Source organism: Grammomys surdaster, unplaced genomic scaffold, assembly GCF_004785775.1.
Source record: "Grammomys surdaster isolate TR1022 unplaced genomic scaffold, NIH_TR_1.0 65, whole genome shotgun sequence".
NCBI classification, from domain to species: domain Eukaryota; kingdom Metazoa; phylum Chordata; class Mammalia; order Rodentia; family Muridae; genus Grammomys; species Grammomys surdaster.
Genome location: NW_021604567.1, coordinates 483,222 through 499,837, shown reverse-complemented (window position 1 = coordinate 499,837; position 16,616 = coordinate 483,222). Strand labels below are relative to the sequence as shown.

Here is a 16,616-nt window from a genome sequence, read left to right as displayed (position 1 = left end):
ATTACGGTGTCTGTTAGTTAGCATGTAGGTGCTAGTCCTTGGGTCCAGAACCTAGGACCTTCTAACTACTAAGCCGTGTCTGCAGCCCCCTTTGCTCAGAATTTTATGTTTGTTCCCCCAGAGTAAAGTCAGTGGCTGATTTCTAAAAGTAATTGAGTATAGCTTAATAACGTATACAATGTTTACAGTGCTGGATTTTAACAGCAGGTTGGTCTTGATTGCTTTCCTCTCATTTTCTTTTTTTCTTTTCAAGCAAGAAGAGATGAACTCCAGTCTAGAAAAGTTAAGCTAGACTATGAAGAAGTTGGTACATGTCAGAAGGACGTCTTAATAGCATGGGACAAGAAGTTGTTAAATTGCAGAACTAAAATCAGATGCGACATGGAAGATATCCATACATCCCTTAAAGAAGGTACTTACCATGTTCATAAGCTTTTATTTAAGGGATAAGCTGTGGGGAGGTTTCTGATTCGTGAAGCGAGAACATAACATTGTTCTGTAAGTGGTTTATAAGGAAGGGAAAGTACAATGCTGTGTAGATGGGTCGGTCTGTTTCCATCTATAGCTTGCTAATAGATGGACAGAAACTGATGATGCTGTACCCATAAAGGCTGAAGAGTTTATTCTGTTACTCTCTCATACGCACTGCAATTTGTCTGATGCTTGGTGTTCTTGTCTTCTGCGGAAGCATGCCTTAGTATTGTCATCATTTGATCAGAAATACTCATTTACATCTAATAACGGTGAGGGGACTACAGGCGAGAAGTTGTTAACATACGCTCCTGTTAGTACACTGGAGACCATGAGCTGAGGGTGACAGACAGCGAGAGCTGCAGTGGTCATTGTGAGGTGGTTCATCTACTACGACTTTAATGGCTTTATTCCCAAACTCTGACTTTGCATCTCTTGGATTGTAGGGGTTCCTAAAAGTCGGCGTGGGGAAATTTGGCAATTTCTAGCATTACAGTACCGCCTGAGACACAGATTGCCCAACAAACACCAGCCTCCAGACACCTCCTATAAGGAACTATTGAAGCAGCTCACTGCTCAGCAGCACGCCATCCTTGTGGATTTGGGTATGTCTGTCAAATGGGTTATCATTTACAAAAGCAAAAGGCATCTTAGTGTTGGTTGGTTGGTTGGTTGGTTGGTTAGTTGGTTGGTTGGTTGGCATTGATGAAGAGGTTCTGTTGGCATCACCTGAGTTGCTGACTGCATTGTCTGGGTAAGTTAACCTTATATTCTGATGGAAGAACCGTGAGTGGAATATTCACCCCCAAAATCTCCCTCTGAAATGGGAATCACTATGAAGATCATATTATGGGTGCTCTCAGTTACTGAATTTTGAACAGTTGACATTTGATTGTGTGTGTGTGTGTGTGTGTGTGTGTGTCTGTGTGTGTCTCTGTGTGTGTCTCTGTTTGTGTGTTTACAGTGCTGGAGTTAAACCCCAAGGCCTTGTACATGCTGGGCAAGTGCAACTGTGTCATGATCAGTACTGCCTTTGAAAGAGGTTAAAAGGAAATATTTATAGAAATATTTAACAGCAGTGTTTGAAGACCTTCAGACATTTCTGAATACAAACTTTTGTCACTCACTGTAAAAAGTAACCCATAGCCATGCAAGAAGGGACTCAGGTGTGGCTAGATGACAGCAGATCAGAAGGCAAGTAGCTCTGTGGGCGAACAGGTGGGCTGATCATGTTCATGATTAGGAGAGAAGAGGCCACTTTCTAGAACTCTAGAGGAAGAGAAGGAACCCAGTAAGTGCTTAGGCTGTAGAAAGGGCTAATGCATCCCTAGGGGTTGGGTAACGTTTATCTGTGTTAATGCTGTGTATGATGGATACTTCTGATCTCTGGAGGAATTTCCAGTGACAGCATCATCCAGCAGTCTTTCAAATACTGAATTTAGTATAAAAAGTAAAATCAGCATGATTTAATTTTATCTTACTGTTTGAGATAAGGTATTGGCCAGCCTTGAATTCACTGTGTAGGCAAGAGTTACCTTGAACTGAACTTTCCTATCTCCCCAGGGATGCAATTCTAGATTTCTACCACTCTGTCTGGCTTCTGTGGTGCTAGAGATGGAAGCCATGCTTTGTGCATGCTAGGCAAGCACTCCACTAACTGAGATACATCCCTAGCCCCCAAATAGTATAATTTTAAAAATCATTTTTTAATTCTAAACCATGCTATTACATGTATTTTACTATTCTAGTGTATCTATATATTTTATATTGCTATTTAACTATTTTATCTTTACTCCTGAAAGCTAATAGGTGTCAGGTATCCAGATACATCATTTGAGTTCTTGAAGGGTAAATGGGAGGTCTTTATATTTGGGGTCAGTTTATATTAGGCACATAAAAAATTACTGGCTAAAAACTAGTTTTTAACCTCTGTTCCTTTCTTTGAAAACCAACTTTTCTTGGAGGAGGGCTCAACTTAATTACTACACGTTCATCCCAATAGGATTAAAATGGACGTGTTCTAGAGAGAATGGACACTGCAGTCCTTATTCTGAGTGTCCCTCCGACCATGGCTGTCAGCAGGCTACCTTGCTCCTGAGTTTATTCCTCTGTTAATTGAGGACTAGAGTTGGACTCCTGCAGGGGGGACTGTGTTTTGGGACTGTGTTGGTCATTGGGTGATGAGACCCAAGACTGAGGGGCTGCAGCTGGCGTCAGTCTAGATGTCCCTGACAACAGGGACTGGTGAGGTAAGGCTACAGGGAAAGACTCGGACAAAATGGAGCCAGAATCAAGTCGCTACACAGTGTATATAACTTTTTCTTTGGAATACATTTGAAGGAGAAATTAGAACACTAATTTTAAAAATTGCTTATTTGCCTCTGCCAGTGGCTAAATGTGCGCTTCCAGCCTTTTCTGGTTCTCATTTCTCCTCCTTGCTCTGCAGAAATAACCTTATCAGTTCCTGGAAAAAAAAAGGAAAACAAAAATTACTTGTGAGCATATGTGGTAGAAAGCATTTTAAAATGTAAACTCTTGCAATTTCTAGTTGACCGGAGTTACCACTTGACAAGGAAGCACACACATACACTTCATTTTCTAGTGGCTCAGAGAGAGTCCTACACTAGTGTAGACAGCCTTGGTGAGGAAGATAGGTCTGTGGTCTGTGTTAGTACTGACACCAGCTTTTTGAAGATGCAGGATTAAGTTTGTTTGCTTGTTGGTGTATTCATGCTGATTTTCTATACAGAGGCAAATTTTAGGCAGAAATTTACTTAAAATTGTGTTGAAGTTTTACTGACCTTATTTTTCTTGGACATGTATGTTGTATATATGTGGGTATACATATATGCATATATTACATACATATGTTGTATATTTTTTAATAGTCTACATGATTTATGAAGAGAGAAATAAAGTTTATCTAAAACAGCAGAATTCCTAAATGGTAGACTCTATGTCAAGCAAAGTAAAACAAACAAAAATATTCCTCGAGTGTCATATTACAAAGAAACAAAATAAGAAGTAAATCTGGTCCTGGATTACCAAAGTTTGCCTTAAATAATGAGACCTTGCAGAATTTGATTGTGGGCAGAAAGTGGTCTTTGTATGACTTTAGACTTTGCCTTGATTTAAAATCAGAACAAATCCGAGTTTTGCTCTGGGGTATGTTTTGGATCTGCCATTGAGGACAGGTTTCTGTTGACTGTTCCTGCTTTGGTAGAAAGCAACACTGCTCAGCATACAATGGTTACCCCTGAACGGTGTGTGCAGAAAAGGGGTGATACTCAGGCACCCAGGACTTACGTGGTGGTGAGGCAGGAGGGAGGAGGGAAGACGGTGGAGGGAGAGGACAGGAGTCTCCTAGGTGGACATCCCAAAGACTCCCAGGTGGCAGACCTCTGGCTCATCCCAGAGGTCACTGTATTGTGTTCCCCTGTGGTTTCTAAGCATGCTTTTTCTTTCTCTCCACAGGGAGGACTTTTCCCACTCACCCTTACTTTTCAGTGCAGCTCGGGGCAGGACAGCTGTCCCTCTTTAACCTGCTGAAAGCCTACTCTCTGCTGGACAAAGAGGTAGGCTACTGTCAGGGCATCAGCTTCGTGGCCGGAGTCCTGCTTCTGCACATGAGTGAGGAGCAAGCCTTTGAAATGCTCAAGTTCCTCATGTACGACCTGGGCTTCCGCAAGCAGTACCGACCGGATATGATGTCACTTCAGGTGAGGCACTGGCTTGTGATGAGTCAGGTGTGTAGGAAGCTCTCATCAGAAACCTCAGTTCCAGCCATTTCTGAATCACAGTTCAGAGTTCAAGAAATTGAGGCCCACTGTCTTAGAACTTGAACAAATATATGAGTATCTGTTAGTTGTTGTTTGAGTGGAGGATTGGAGAATTTGCAAAATACCCATGTGCTTAGGAAGGCATACAGAGAGTGCTCACCAAGGTAACTATAGCAATTCAAATGCTATTTGTCAACTGTATATACATATATTTAATAGGTTAAAGGATGTTTTATGTTAAACAGTTTACTTATACTTTATATCAGCGCAGAAGCATTGGTATTGTTTTAAGGAGTTAAATAGGAATTGATTTCTAGAAAACAATTTCTTTGTTATTAGAATTTCAGAGAATAGAAACTATATGCGAATGGCATTTCATTTTAGTCCACAGGCAGAATAGTTTAGTTATCTGTTTTCTAAAAATGATGTTTTTTCCATTAAAATTTTTCTAATAAAAATTTGATACAGCATAAGTATAGGTAAATTGTGTTTATATATTAACAATCATTATGATTCAGGGAGCATCACAGAAGAGTCCCAAGTGGTAATTCCTAAATACATGTACATATTTGAGCAACATTAAATAGGCCGCATATGTGTGTGTATGTATGTAACAATAACGATTACAGAAGAGGTCATGAATCCAGGTTGGAGGGAGACATGGGACACGTGAGGGGCTGACATGATGTAAATAGTGTCTTATACCTGAAATCCTCAAAGAGAATTATAAAATGATCATTATAGTTACTAAAAATACCCTTTCTAATTTTGGAAATGCAAAGGTAACATTTTCCCTGGCCACCTTCCTACCAGACACTAGAGATGTTGTAGGAGTGCCGAACTCCGTGCTTCAGAAAGTGAAAAGAACACCTTTTCACTGCCTAGAGCAGGAAGCCAGTGAGGTCTGATCTGTAAGATTTCAAAGATGGCGCTGCTACATGTGGCTTCCTTGAGAGGATGCCTGATTTCCTGCTTCACTCTGGAGTGTGGGCATATAGGTGATGCTTCAGTGACTTTGTCTGTGAACCAGGGGATGATGTCTCCTTTGCTTCATTATCTCTGTCTCATCACATTCTGTCTCTGCTGATTTCTGTGGTGGATCGACAAGCCTTCTTTCTTTTCTCTTGTGCGGCCCTTTCTCTCTTCTATCTTGTGTCTCTTCTATCTGTAGCTTTGCCATGTTAAATGAACTGAATTTGGACTTTTGGCAAATAGGGCTTTATTTTTAAAACTTACTTTGTAGGAACCTTGAATTTTTGTATCTGCCCAAAAATACTTCAATGGAGGAAGCATCCCTTACCTCAAGTTTAGAGCACAGGGTGCAGAATATAAGATCCTTAAAGACAGTGAAATGACAAATGTTTGTTTCTACACTCAGGTCCCAACTGAACAAGAGCAGAATGTCTTTATCAACTTGCTTTCTTTTTACTTATTAATTTTACTAATTAATTTTGCTAATTAGACTTGTTTCCAATCTTGCCAAAATACTAGTTCTTCGGTTGATGAACGCCCACCCTGTCTAGTTTCTGAACTCAAGCTGGCCTAAAGGAAATGTACGATTTATTTTCCGACACGACTTACTGAGATAATAATCTCATTACAAAACCTCTTTTTGTGTTTGCCTCCTGCTGAGCTGCTCATTTTATAGCTATGACTTCCTGTGGCCCTGGTTCCTTCCTTTTACAGTGTGTATGGAAACTTAGTTTCCAAGATTTGTCTTGTAGATAAGGCTCAGGCAGAATTGGCAGTGTTCATACACAGCACTTGGTGATTCGTTTCCCATCAGAAGTTGTCTTGTTTTTCATTTCTACTTTGGAAACGGTTATTGAAGTTACAACATGATTGGTTATTGGCATGCATTTTTAATAATTTATGATATTTTTAATAAAAAAAGTTCACATTCTGGAGGAAATGTTGAAAATCCATTAGGAAACTCACAAACAATTTCTTTCTATAGGAAGAAAGATGCTTCACCCATATATGTACACCATACCAAACACATGGTAGTACCCCTTGCACATGTGGCATAGTTGAATTTACACTGACATGAATTATGAGCTAAATGTAGTGACTTGGATTTGAACATCAACTTTAAAATTAATAATAAAAATAAGATGTGTTATTTTACGAAATGTGTGTGTTATCAAAAGTTAATATATTTTATACACATGCAGATTACCACAGATTTTATTGTCCTTCTCTATACGAACTGCAGATTCAGATGTACCAGCTCTCCAGACTCCTTCATGACTACCACCGGGAACTCTACAACCATCTTGAGGAGAATGAGATCAGCCCCAGTCTATATGCTGCACCCTGGTTCCTCACACTCTTTGCCTCTCAGTTTCCCTTGGGATTCGTAACCAGAGTTTTTGGTAAGAGACACCATTGTTCAAGAGGGATGGTTTGATGTATTCTCTTGAGTTCATTGTCACTTAACTCCCCTTAGGGCTGACAGAGTTCTAAGTAAAATTCAAATGTAGTGGAAATAACTGGGCTCCTATGAGCTTCCTGTGTTTATTTGTGTGGAAAGTGTAGAAAACACAGTTTTCAAAGCTGGATTAGAGGCAGACTCTGTCTAGTTTTCTAAATTTTTAATTTTCTGATTTTTCCCTCTTTCATCTTCTTCTTCAGTTTAGATTCAAAATACAGAGAAAGCAACCCTACTGCTGTGCTATGATTTCTAATAGCATGTCTGGTGTTTACATGTAGCTTTGTTCCTTTCTTATTGCTTACATGGCTACCTTCCATGCCATTAAAGGAGCCATAGCTAATCCTTAAGATCATAACTAAGAGAACAATCACTGAGTATACACAGGTACGTTACTGAGTAGCTACCTTGCTCTGATCACAGTGTTGGTGTTGGAAAAAAGGAGAGTATGGTATGGTTTGTGCACCCTCTGGGGGCCCTTACATCTATCCATAATTGGGTTTATCAGAATATAATATAAAAAACACAACCCAAGCCTCAGTGTGATTCTGCACACCTGTAGTCTCAGCCCTTTGGGAAGGCTAAGACGGTAGGGTTATGAGTCTGAGCACATGTGAGCTATGTAATAAACCCCCATCTGTCTTAGATATAATTTCTGTTGCTGTGATAAAACACCATGACCAGAGGCAAATTGGGAAGGAAAAGGTCTATTTCAGCTCACAGTTCTATACCACAGTCTGTCACCAAGAGAAGTCAAGGCAGGAACTTGAGGCTTGAGTAGATGTGGAGGAAATGGGAAAGTGCTGATTACTGGCTTGCTCTTCAGGGCTCTTCAAACCATAATCTCCTCTTTTCCAATGCCAACACTGTGGTTGGAGCAAGGTAGCTACTCAATAGCTTCTTTCTTCTAACACCCAGGACCCCCAGCTTGGGGTTGGCACCATCCACTGTGAGCTGGGCCCTCCCACATAAATTATCAGTTATAGGAAAATGTATCACAGACTTGCCTAGATTTAATCGTATGGAGACATTCTCTTAGTTGAGGTTTTCTCTTCCCCAGTTTGTGTCAAGTTGACATAAAACTGACCAGCACAGAATCTAAAAATAGAAAAGGAAAGAAAGACATCAGCAACTATTTTTCTCTAGAAATTTGTTCAGTGATGTTGGCTAGGACCTCAGTAGCCAAGGAGGGCTCCTACAACTGCTGGGTTCTGCACATCTGTCTAGGGACTGTAACAGAGAATTTAGTATTTATGTACCACTGTGCTCAGTTGAAGCTTTGTAATTTTTTTGGTCAAATTTTAAATGTTCTCTAATTTTGAGTCATTAGAGTGTTCTTTGAAGATGTATTAGTATAAAACTCAGAAAAAATTAGAGATGATGACAAATAGAAAAATGTTAGGAGACATTTGAGTTTCAAGCATATGTGTGTTTTACACATATATACACCACATTGAGGGTTATAGCATACATTCTTAATGGGAGGATAATACAGTCTTCTGTCAAAGTTTGCGGTGAAATGTAACGCCCAGTTGCACTACGTGAGCTAGCAGTCCATGGATGTCTCTTGCTTGTTGGATACATACCACTTCTGTCTAGTGGAGTTTTCTTGAGCATTTTGGAATCTTTCAGTGGGTCTCCTAAGAATTTTTTTAGATGTGTTTGTGTCCTTATAAATGATGATTCTTTCACTGCTTGTGGATTCTCAAAGTCAGATGTCACCACACCCTTCACTATCAATCTGTTCCCTGTTAGAGCTGATGGCTGAAACTGGCAGGTCTTCTACTGAACAGTCTTCCTTAGTCTGTTGCTTTGCATTATTGATGAAAGAACCACACATGGTGATAGAATTTTTCAAACAAAACCACCTGCATGTGTTTCAGAATGATTGTGTGCTTCTGTTGTGATCCAGCTGACCTTAGAATTAGCACGACTTTCTTTTCTCCCATCTGGTTTAATTAATATATATATAATGTGTTTGTGTGTATATATATATATTTCTTTGAGAATATCATACAGTGAATTTTGATCATATTCACCATCTGTCCCCTCTTAGAATCAACCCCACCTCTCCACTCATCCAACTTCGTGTGTTCTCTCTCTCTCTCTCTCTCTCTCTCTCTCTCTCTCTCTCTCTCTCTCTTCCATCTCTAAACTCATCAAGTCAATTAGTGCTGCCCCAATACTTTGAGCTATCCTGGAAAGTGAGTTGCCTCCCACTGATCAAAAACTTAAAGAAAATTGACTCCTAGCAGTGATCAAGAAAACCCAGTAGCTCCTCAGCTATGGACAGAACTTTGTACCTAGCCCCATTCTTCATGTAGGGATTTTCCTGGCTTGAAATTGCAGAGGTCTTGTGGACACTAAAGTTTTTCTACATTCTACTTTCTTAGAATTCAAATTTCCACTTGAGTATAGATTTAGTTACATATTAACTCATTTACTTTTTGACTATGAGAATATGAGTAGTCTAGTTGACTAGATCAATGTGTTGTTATGTTCTGTTGTAGAAAAAAGCCCCAAATATTAGTTGCATAAATATGTTTGAATTTTATCTTGAATCCATACACTTACCATTACACCTGTAAACAATACATAATTAGACAGATTTATAATATCTTCTTTGTTCCCATAACCATATCTGAGGTTCTTGATAAGCAAAGAGAGACAATATCCTGATCTTTTGCTTCAGTCATATTAAACTTGTTTTTAAAAATAAAAACTAGTTTTGACCAGTTTTCTTCTACAACGTGTTTTCTAGTTCTACTGCTGTAATAAAAATGTAGTTTTAGAACAAAGAATGTACTCTTTGCAAAAATAGATACACAACTTTGATTCTAAAAATTTTGCCTCTTGTTCTAGATATCATTTTTCTTCAAGGAACTGAAGTTATATTTAAGGTTGCTCTCAGCTTACTGAGCAGCCAGGAGGCACTTATAATGGAGTGTGAAAGCTTTGAAAATATTGTTGAATTTCTCAAAAGTACATTACCTGATATGAATACCACTGAAATGGAAAAAATTATTACCCAGGTATGATGTAAATGATCCAATAAGTACTAAATATTTTCACATAAAAATGTAGTTTGCCTAACATCAATTTTTAAAAAGGTCTTCTTTTGTTTTATAAGGCACATTTTATTTAGAAATGAGACAATTATGAAATTTTAGCATTGTAACGTAGTTTATCTGCCTATGCATAGGAAATATAACAGTGGTTTTGTTTTGTTTTGTTTTAGGAATCGTTTTCGTTTAAACCAATGCTAAGACCCAGGTTATAACTTAAAGAGTCAAAATGACTCTTCAATTGAAGTAGTTGAGCTCAACAGGTTTTTGAGATGGATATTTCCAAACAGTCACATACCTATGAGGTAGAATATCCTCATAGGATATGCAGGATGAGCTTCTGGAATCTTCCTTAGCCTGTGAGGATAATGAATCTCTGGAGAAGCTGGAGAGATCCAAAATAAAATGAAGTTCACTGGATTTTGAAATGTCACTAATTCTTTCAGAATTTATGAGAAAGGTCAGGCCTGTGACCTACTTGGGAGGCAGAGGCTGTGTGATCCCAAGTTTAAGGCCACCCTGATGATATTGCTCAGTAATTGTTTGTCCAGCTTCTGCAAAGCCCTGTATTTAATCCTTAGCACCATGAAACATAACTAATATTCATATTATCATGTACACAGTTGTCAGTAGTTTCTAATTATTCAAATCTTTCTAATAATTAGCCTAGAGCCCAGGCTGTCTTTGAACTTCGTTTTCTCCCACTCTTGTCTCTCAAGGGCTAGACTTGCAGGAATACACTCCCATAGACTACTGCCTGACATAACTTGTATGAATAGCAAGCAGTTATGTATTATGCTTTTGGAGATTTGAGATTTGAAATCAGATATATCCTCTTTAAAAACAAAAACAACAAAGTGAGGGTAGGGAACAACAAACCAAAATAATGAAGTTAAAAGGGAAATTGCCTGACTCTCAGGTTACTAGTAAGATTTGGACTGGAATCTAGTGCTGATTTTGAAAGAGGCTCCTAAAGAATAGGAGATGAACCATGCATTTATTAAGACCTTTCTGCTCCATTAATGCATAGAGATAAAATACTCTTATGTAACTTTGCTTAGTGACCAGCAGAGGTTATCTCTGGCACGTAATCATCGCTCAACTACAAATGTTGATGTGGTACCCTACATTTCAGGAGACAGCTATTAGATTGCAGTCACCTTGGTTGCAAAATGTGCTTGGATGTTAGTTCCTTTCTGTGACTTGGTCTCATTCTCATGCTGTTTTATTTGCATATGAATACACTCTGTGCTATTTATTACATTGGAAGTTGAATTTATTTCATTTATTCTTGTGTAGATAGCCAGGCCTATATCCTTGTTTGCTATGTTTTAATGTTTCCATTAGTGCAGTGAAGTAAACATTAAGTCTACCAGTATATACCCCTTATAACTTGGTGTAGATACTGAAGGCCAGACTAACCAACCTGTGATGTTTCAACAGGTTTTTGAGATGGATATTTCCAAACAGTTACATGCCTATGAGGTAGAATATCATGTGCTTCAAGATGAGCTTCTGGAATCTTCATATGCCTGTGAAGATAATGAATCTCTGGAGAAGCTGGAGAGAGCCAACAACCAATTGAAAAGACAGAACATGGACCTCTTAGAAAAACTCCAGGTACAGAAAAAAAGATCAGAACACTGATCTGTGTGCTGCCCTGCATGCATGGAACTGCTTGGGATGATTGTGATATGTATGTGGGTTGAACCACTGAAGACAAAGGGCCTAGGTAGTTTCTTTGTGTGTGTGTGTGTGTGTGGGGTAGGGGGTTTATGAATGTACTTAGGTACCAAAGTATCACTTGGGAGAGAAAAATACTCACAAAACAATAGAGGCGCAATTCAAAGCATGATATGAGTTCATCTTATTGGATGTTATGTAATTCCTATAAGTTTAGCAGGGGAAGAATACAGTGTGAGGAGTTGGGAATGTGGTTGTGTGAGCATGGGCTGGGCTCTGAGGGCTGAGCAGTGAGTGAGGTGAGCTCCTGTTTGCTCAGAGCAGGAGGCAGCAGCAATCAGAGGCTGTGGCCTAGGGCAGTTAGCTTACTCTTAGGTCAGGTCGGACACTAGGGAGCGAACAGGTGGGGAATGGAGTGGGACAGATTTTCTTTGTTGTCTAAGAACACAGTTGTGTGTCCCTCTTCAGAAAGGAGTTGAGCCTCACATTTGAAAGACTGATATAAAACAAAGACAGATGAGGATCATGTAAAGAGGAAGCTGGGCAGGTTTCATGAAAATCTGGTTAGGGATGATGATAGTTGTCTAGAATAAAACAGAAATGGAAAGGAGTTTCTGGGTCAGTTGAAAGTGAGCACATAACAAATAGTCCTGCCACTCAGGAATGTGCAACTACGCTATTCCCAAGTAGTTTATGATAGCGTAAAAACAGACAAAAATATAACAAACAATCTTCAAAGTAATATTGCAGTAGTGTGATAGGAACCCTGGATCCATGTTCTGTGGTGAAGAAGTAATCAGACAGAGGAAGTTAGCTGGTATATTTCTCTCTGAAGTCCCCAAGGCTGGATCACTTACAGAGCAAAGAGGTTGATTTAATCCACAGTTCTGGAGGCTGAAACAGTGTAGTGCTCACTTTGACAAAGGTCCTTGGCTATGTCACATGGAGACTGTGTCATGGTGGGAGCAGGGAATAGAGAGAGACTTGTCATGATGATGAAGGAATCCAGGGGACAGGGAAGGCCAGTTTTTTTCTTTGGGAAAAACTATTTTTACAAGAACCAAGAAGGGTCTTATGAAAAGTACCTTAATGGCATTCAAGGAGACCCTCTTCAGTAATCTCTGAAAGACGATACCAGTGTGTAACATCAACACTTGGTAACATATACCAACGTGTAACAGCAACATCCTTCTAACAGGTGTCGGGAGTGGGCACAGCCACACCAAAGCCGCATAGTAGCAGGAGTTGAACCTCCTGGGGAGGATGAATAAAAAATAATTTCTAAAAAAATATTTCTATCTATTAAACAGTAAGCCAATGTGATTTATTCACAATAGAAAAATAGTTGCTGTATTGTTCCTCATTATTCAACTATTTCAGTATCCATTGAGGGTTTTCTTGTTGGGGAAGGCATTTGCACCCATTTTTTATGGTGATGGTTCTTAGTTGCTACAGACATTCTAGTGACAGTTCTAGGTGATCAGCATCAAGCTTCCAGAGCAGTAAAAATGAATGGAGTTCCAAACATACCTGGAGAAGACAAATCTATTGGGAGGTCTTTGAGTTGTCGAAGGTTCTAGCCTTGGAAGGGACTAGGGAGTTTCCCTAGCATCCCCCTTTGTTCTTTGGGAAGATAGTTATCAAAGAGCAAGATTGTCCAGAATTACCAATCACTTGGATTCCTTCTTAAACATATGAGCGTTTCTTCATCATGGTGGATGATGCAGCAGGGGGGCCCTGGCCAGAGTCAGCTCCACACTGCTTAGATTACAATCAATCAAAACTATGCTCAAAACCAACTCACTTAGCAAAAAAGTAGTCAAGAATTTCTGTATTCTGTCTTCAGTCAGATTGGATGGACAGGGACTCCAGTGCGTGTGGGTGATGATTGTGGGGTCTTGTCACAGTATTGCTTTACTGTAGTCGTTAGTAAGAGGAGACAAGTCATGTGAGTGTAATATATACACACATATATGCCTATATATATGTATATATATGTCTATTAAACATATACATACACATGTATGTATAATCCATATTTAATAGGCACATATATATGTCTACTAAACATATACATACACATGTATGTGTCATCCATATTTAATATGTTGCTGGGATTTTAATCTAGAATCTTTTAAATGACAGAAAAGTACTTAGCTACATCTTCTGCTTCTAATACCTGGATTTTTGGGCACTCTAAAAAAGCCAACCAACAAACAAAGGAACAAACAAAACCCCCCAAAACTCCATTTCAGAGGACATTTTTATATACTGAAATATACTTGAAAAAAAATGATGCATTTTTTCCTCACTGTTCACATGATATTCTGTTAGCTAATGTGACATAATTATCTAATAACAAATTATCTAATAACATAATTATCTAATAACAAATGTAAAATGTTACTGTTATAAAGAATCACACTCTTCAAATATTTAATTTAGAGGATTTTTTTTCTTGACAAACAGGTGGCTCATGCTAAAATTCAGGCCTTGGAATCCAACCTAGAAACTCTTTTGACCAGAGAAACTAAAATGAAGGCTTTAGTCCGGACCCTGGAACAAGATAAAATGGCTTATCAAAAGACTGTGGAACAGTTCCGGAAGCTGCTACCAGCAGATGTGCTGGCCAACTGTGAATTGCTGTTGAGAGACCTAACTCACCCAACGAATGACAAAGCCAAGCCAGGAAATAGGCCATAGTTTCAGACATGGCCTCAGCAGATAGCGTCCTTAAAACACCTGGAAAAAGGACCCTGTGTAAGGTCGACCAGAAAGCTGATAGGACAGCTACTACTGGTGCTGAGGTCATCAGTGGGCGGCGTAGCTCTCCTCAGAGCTCTTCACTCTTAAGCCATCACAGACATCCAGACTGTATGTTCTTCTGGTTGTTGCCAACTATGTACATAACTATATATAAGTGGATGTAAAGATCCATGCTTTCAAATCAAACAGTAGGTGTGTATTCAGAGCAATTTTTCTTTTTCAGTCAGAACTTCATGAAATTCACATCAAAGGGAAGTTCAAGTGAGAGTCTCCTTGGATACACATGAAATCCTTTGATTTTCTAGTGAAACAAATCTAGAACACCTTTGTATATTGAAATATACTTGAACAACAACAACAACAACAAAAATGAATGTATTTTTTCCCCCCGACCCCAAAGACTAGCATGCTTCACTCAGTGTGGTAAGCAGACACATTTCTTTAGTTATATGTCTGTGTCTATAAGGGACATGATTGGCTGTCAGTCTCACTCCTGTGAGTCTCCTAGGAAGTGGGCTCTTTTGCCCTGCCTACTGTGTGTCAACCAGCCTGTCTAACCTTCATGGATCTTGTGTCTGGTTAGGCTTTGCTTTAGATACACATAGGGAGAAAGCAGGACACTGTTGCTGAGTCAACCCACCTCAGGGTGAAGAGGAATGTTTGCTAATTTTCTAGCAGATTAGACCAGCATTGATATTCAAATCGAAAATACCAGGCCTCAAACATACCATTAAGCCCCTGAATTGTCTAGGGTAGCTTTTTGCCTTTTTATTTAAGTGACTTATATAGCGGTAAAGAGTTGCTTGGTGCTGTATTTACCAAGTGAGAGAGGGTTTGCTTTTTTTTTTTCCTCACAAAATTTTGGGAGCATTCTATGTAGTTCTTGCGACCTTCGGTTTTAGAATAGGGAAATAAAATTAGGATTTTCCCAAAGATGATAAACCATGCTGCACCATGCTGAGTTGCTTTTCTATCTTTTTTTTTATTTCTCAATGACAGAACACATTTTTAATCATTTTTCCCCTTTCATGTGAAAATTTAGAACTGTGAAATATTTAGGAACCAACCATGTATAACACACTGGAAGGGATGGAAACATCTCCAACCCAGGTAAAACCTACAATTCTGTGTTTGGACTCCTGGATTTTGCTGCGTACAGATAGGTTACTAGAGAATGTTCATGCAAGCTGGGTGCATGGATGTCAAGTCATTTTCCCAGTACGTGTTCAGTCCCTACTGCAGAAACAATTTTATAATAGTGCCTCTGAACACTGATACCGCATTTTTATTTTTTTGCCTTTCTAAACGGTGTTTACTGTTGCTGCTTTTTCAGCCCTTGTCTTTTTGCAGATGGGTTACTTGGGGGTAATTTTCCTCAAAGAGAGTTTATTATGCACAAGATGAAGTTTTATCAAGTTTCCGAAGACGTTGAAGAGTGGATGCCAAGTATCTAGGCTGTTCCCCACTTGAATGTCACAAGTTTCAACAGGGTCAGAGTATCCTTGGATCTAGGAGGTTTTCTCCTTTAAAAAAAAAATAAAGTCTTATTAGCTAGGAGAGTTGATGTACGCTCTAGATTCTAGGAAGTGCTCATTATTGATTCTCCATTTGGTTGAGGGCCATTAGTTGATCTGTTGCTTGGCTCTTCTGAAAATGTCTTCCTTTGTAGTATCCTTTATTGTCCTACCAGGATGAAGAGACGTTCAGCCTTACTGTCTGATGGTCAAAATTGCCTGGTGGGTGTGATACATGGGTGGTGGCTGAGGCATCCTTTTGTTGGGGAAGGAAATATTTTCTTTCCATTTCTCCATTAAAAATAGACTATGTTCTGGATGTTGGGAGTTAGCAGTATGATATTCAGTGATTAAGACAATGCGGATATGGTATTTTCTTGTGAAAATGGTTTTTCTTTCTCATTGGTGATTTTAAAAATATGTTACACCTGTTTCGCTTTGTAATTTTACATCTTCATCAGGATCATGTAACGTCTAGAATCATTTCCAATAAACATGTTAATGCCGTTTCCTGAGCTTTTTCACTGTTGGTATTTTTTGAGGGGTGTGGTAGTAGGTCACAGACTCTTGCTGAGAGACTTGAAAACAAAACCTATCATGGGTTGGATTGATTCTACCTAAACCTGAAAATGCTGAACAGTCTCATGCCAACAAACCAGGATGACAAAGATAGTTTAAGACAATTATGAGAATACATTGTTACTGATTTTCAACTTCTTTCCTAATGAAGCCTTTACTCCTGAGTGGAGAAGGAGAAGGGAGACGGGGCTGTCAGACTACACCTCATTCCTCCCTGGATCCTGCTCTTCTCTTCCACCCTTTTCTTACTCCTTTCCTCTCCTCTTTCTCTACTTCCCCAGTACTGTGGACGGAACCTAAGACCTCATACACGCTACGCTCCATCTTT

At 39.2% G+C, this 16,616-nt stretch overlaps 1 protein-coding gene across 5 annotated transcripts in view; it reads left to right on the top strand.

Annotated features, from left to right (window-relative positions):
- Tbc1d4 (TBC1 domain family member 4) overlaps positions 1-16,224 on the top strand; it is a 167,486-nt gene extending 151,262 nt beyond the window's left edge. For all 5 annotated transcript variants that reach the window (XM_028771293.1, XM_028771280.1, XM_028771271.1 and 2 more), the window contains 7 exons: positions 254-412; positions 918-1,076; positions 3,946-4,190; positions 6,466-6,625; positions 9,544-9,713; positions 11,190-11,366; positions 13,899-16,224. In XM_028771293.1, the coding sequence (XP_028627126.1) occupies positions 254-412; positions 918-1,076; positions 3,946-4,190; positions 6,466-6,625; positions 9,544-9,713; positions 11,190-11,366; positions 13,899-14,132 (1,304 nt within the window). In that variant the 3' untranslated portion in view covers positions 14,133-16,224. The remainder of the gene's footprint in view (positions 1-253; positions 413-917; positions 1,077-3,945; positions 4,191-6,465; positions 6,626-9,543; positions 9,714-11,189; positions 11,367-13,898) is intronic.
- Positions 16,225-16,616: the final 392 nt, after the last annotated feature.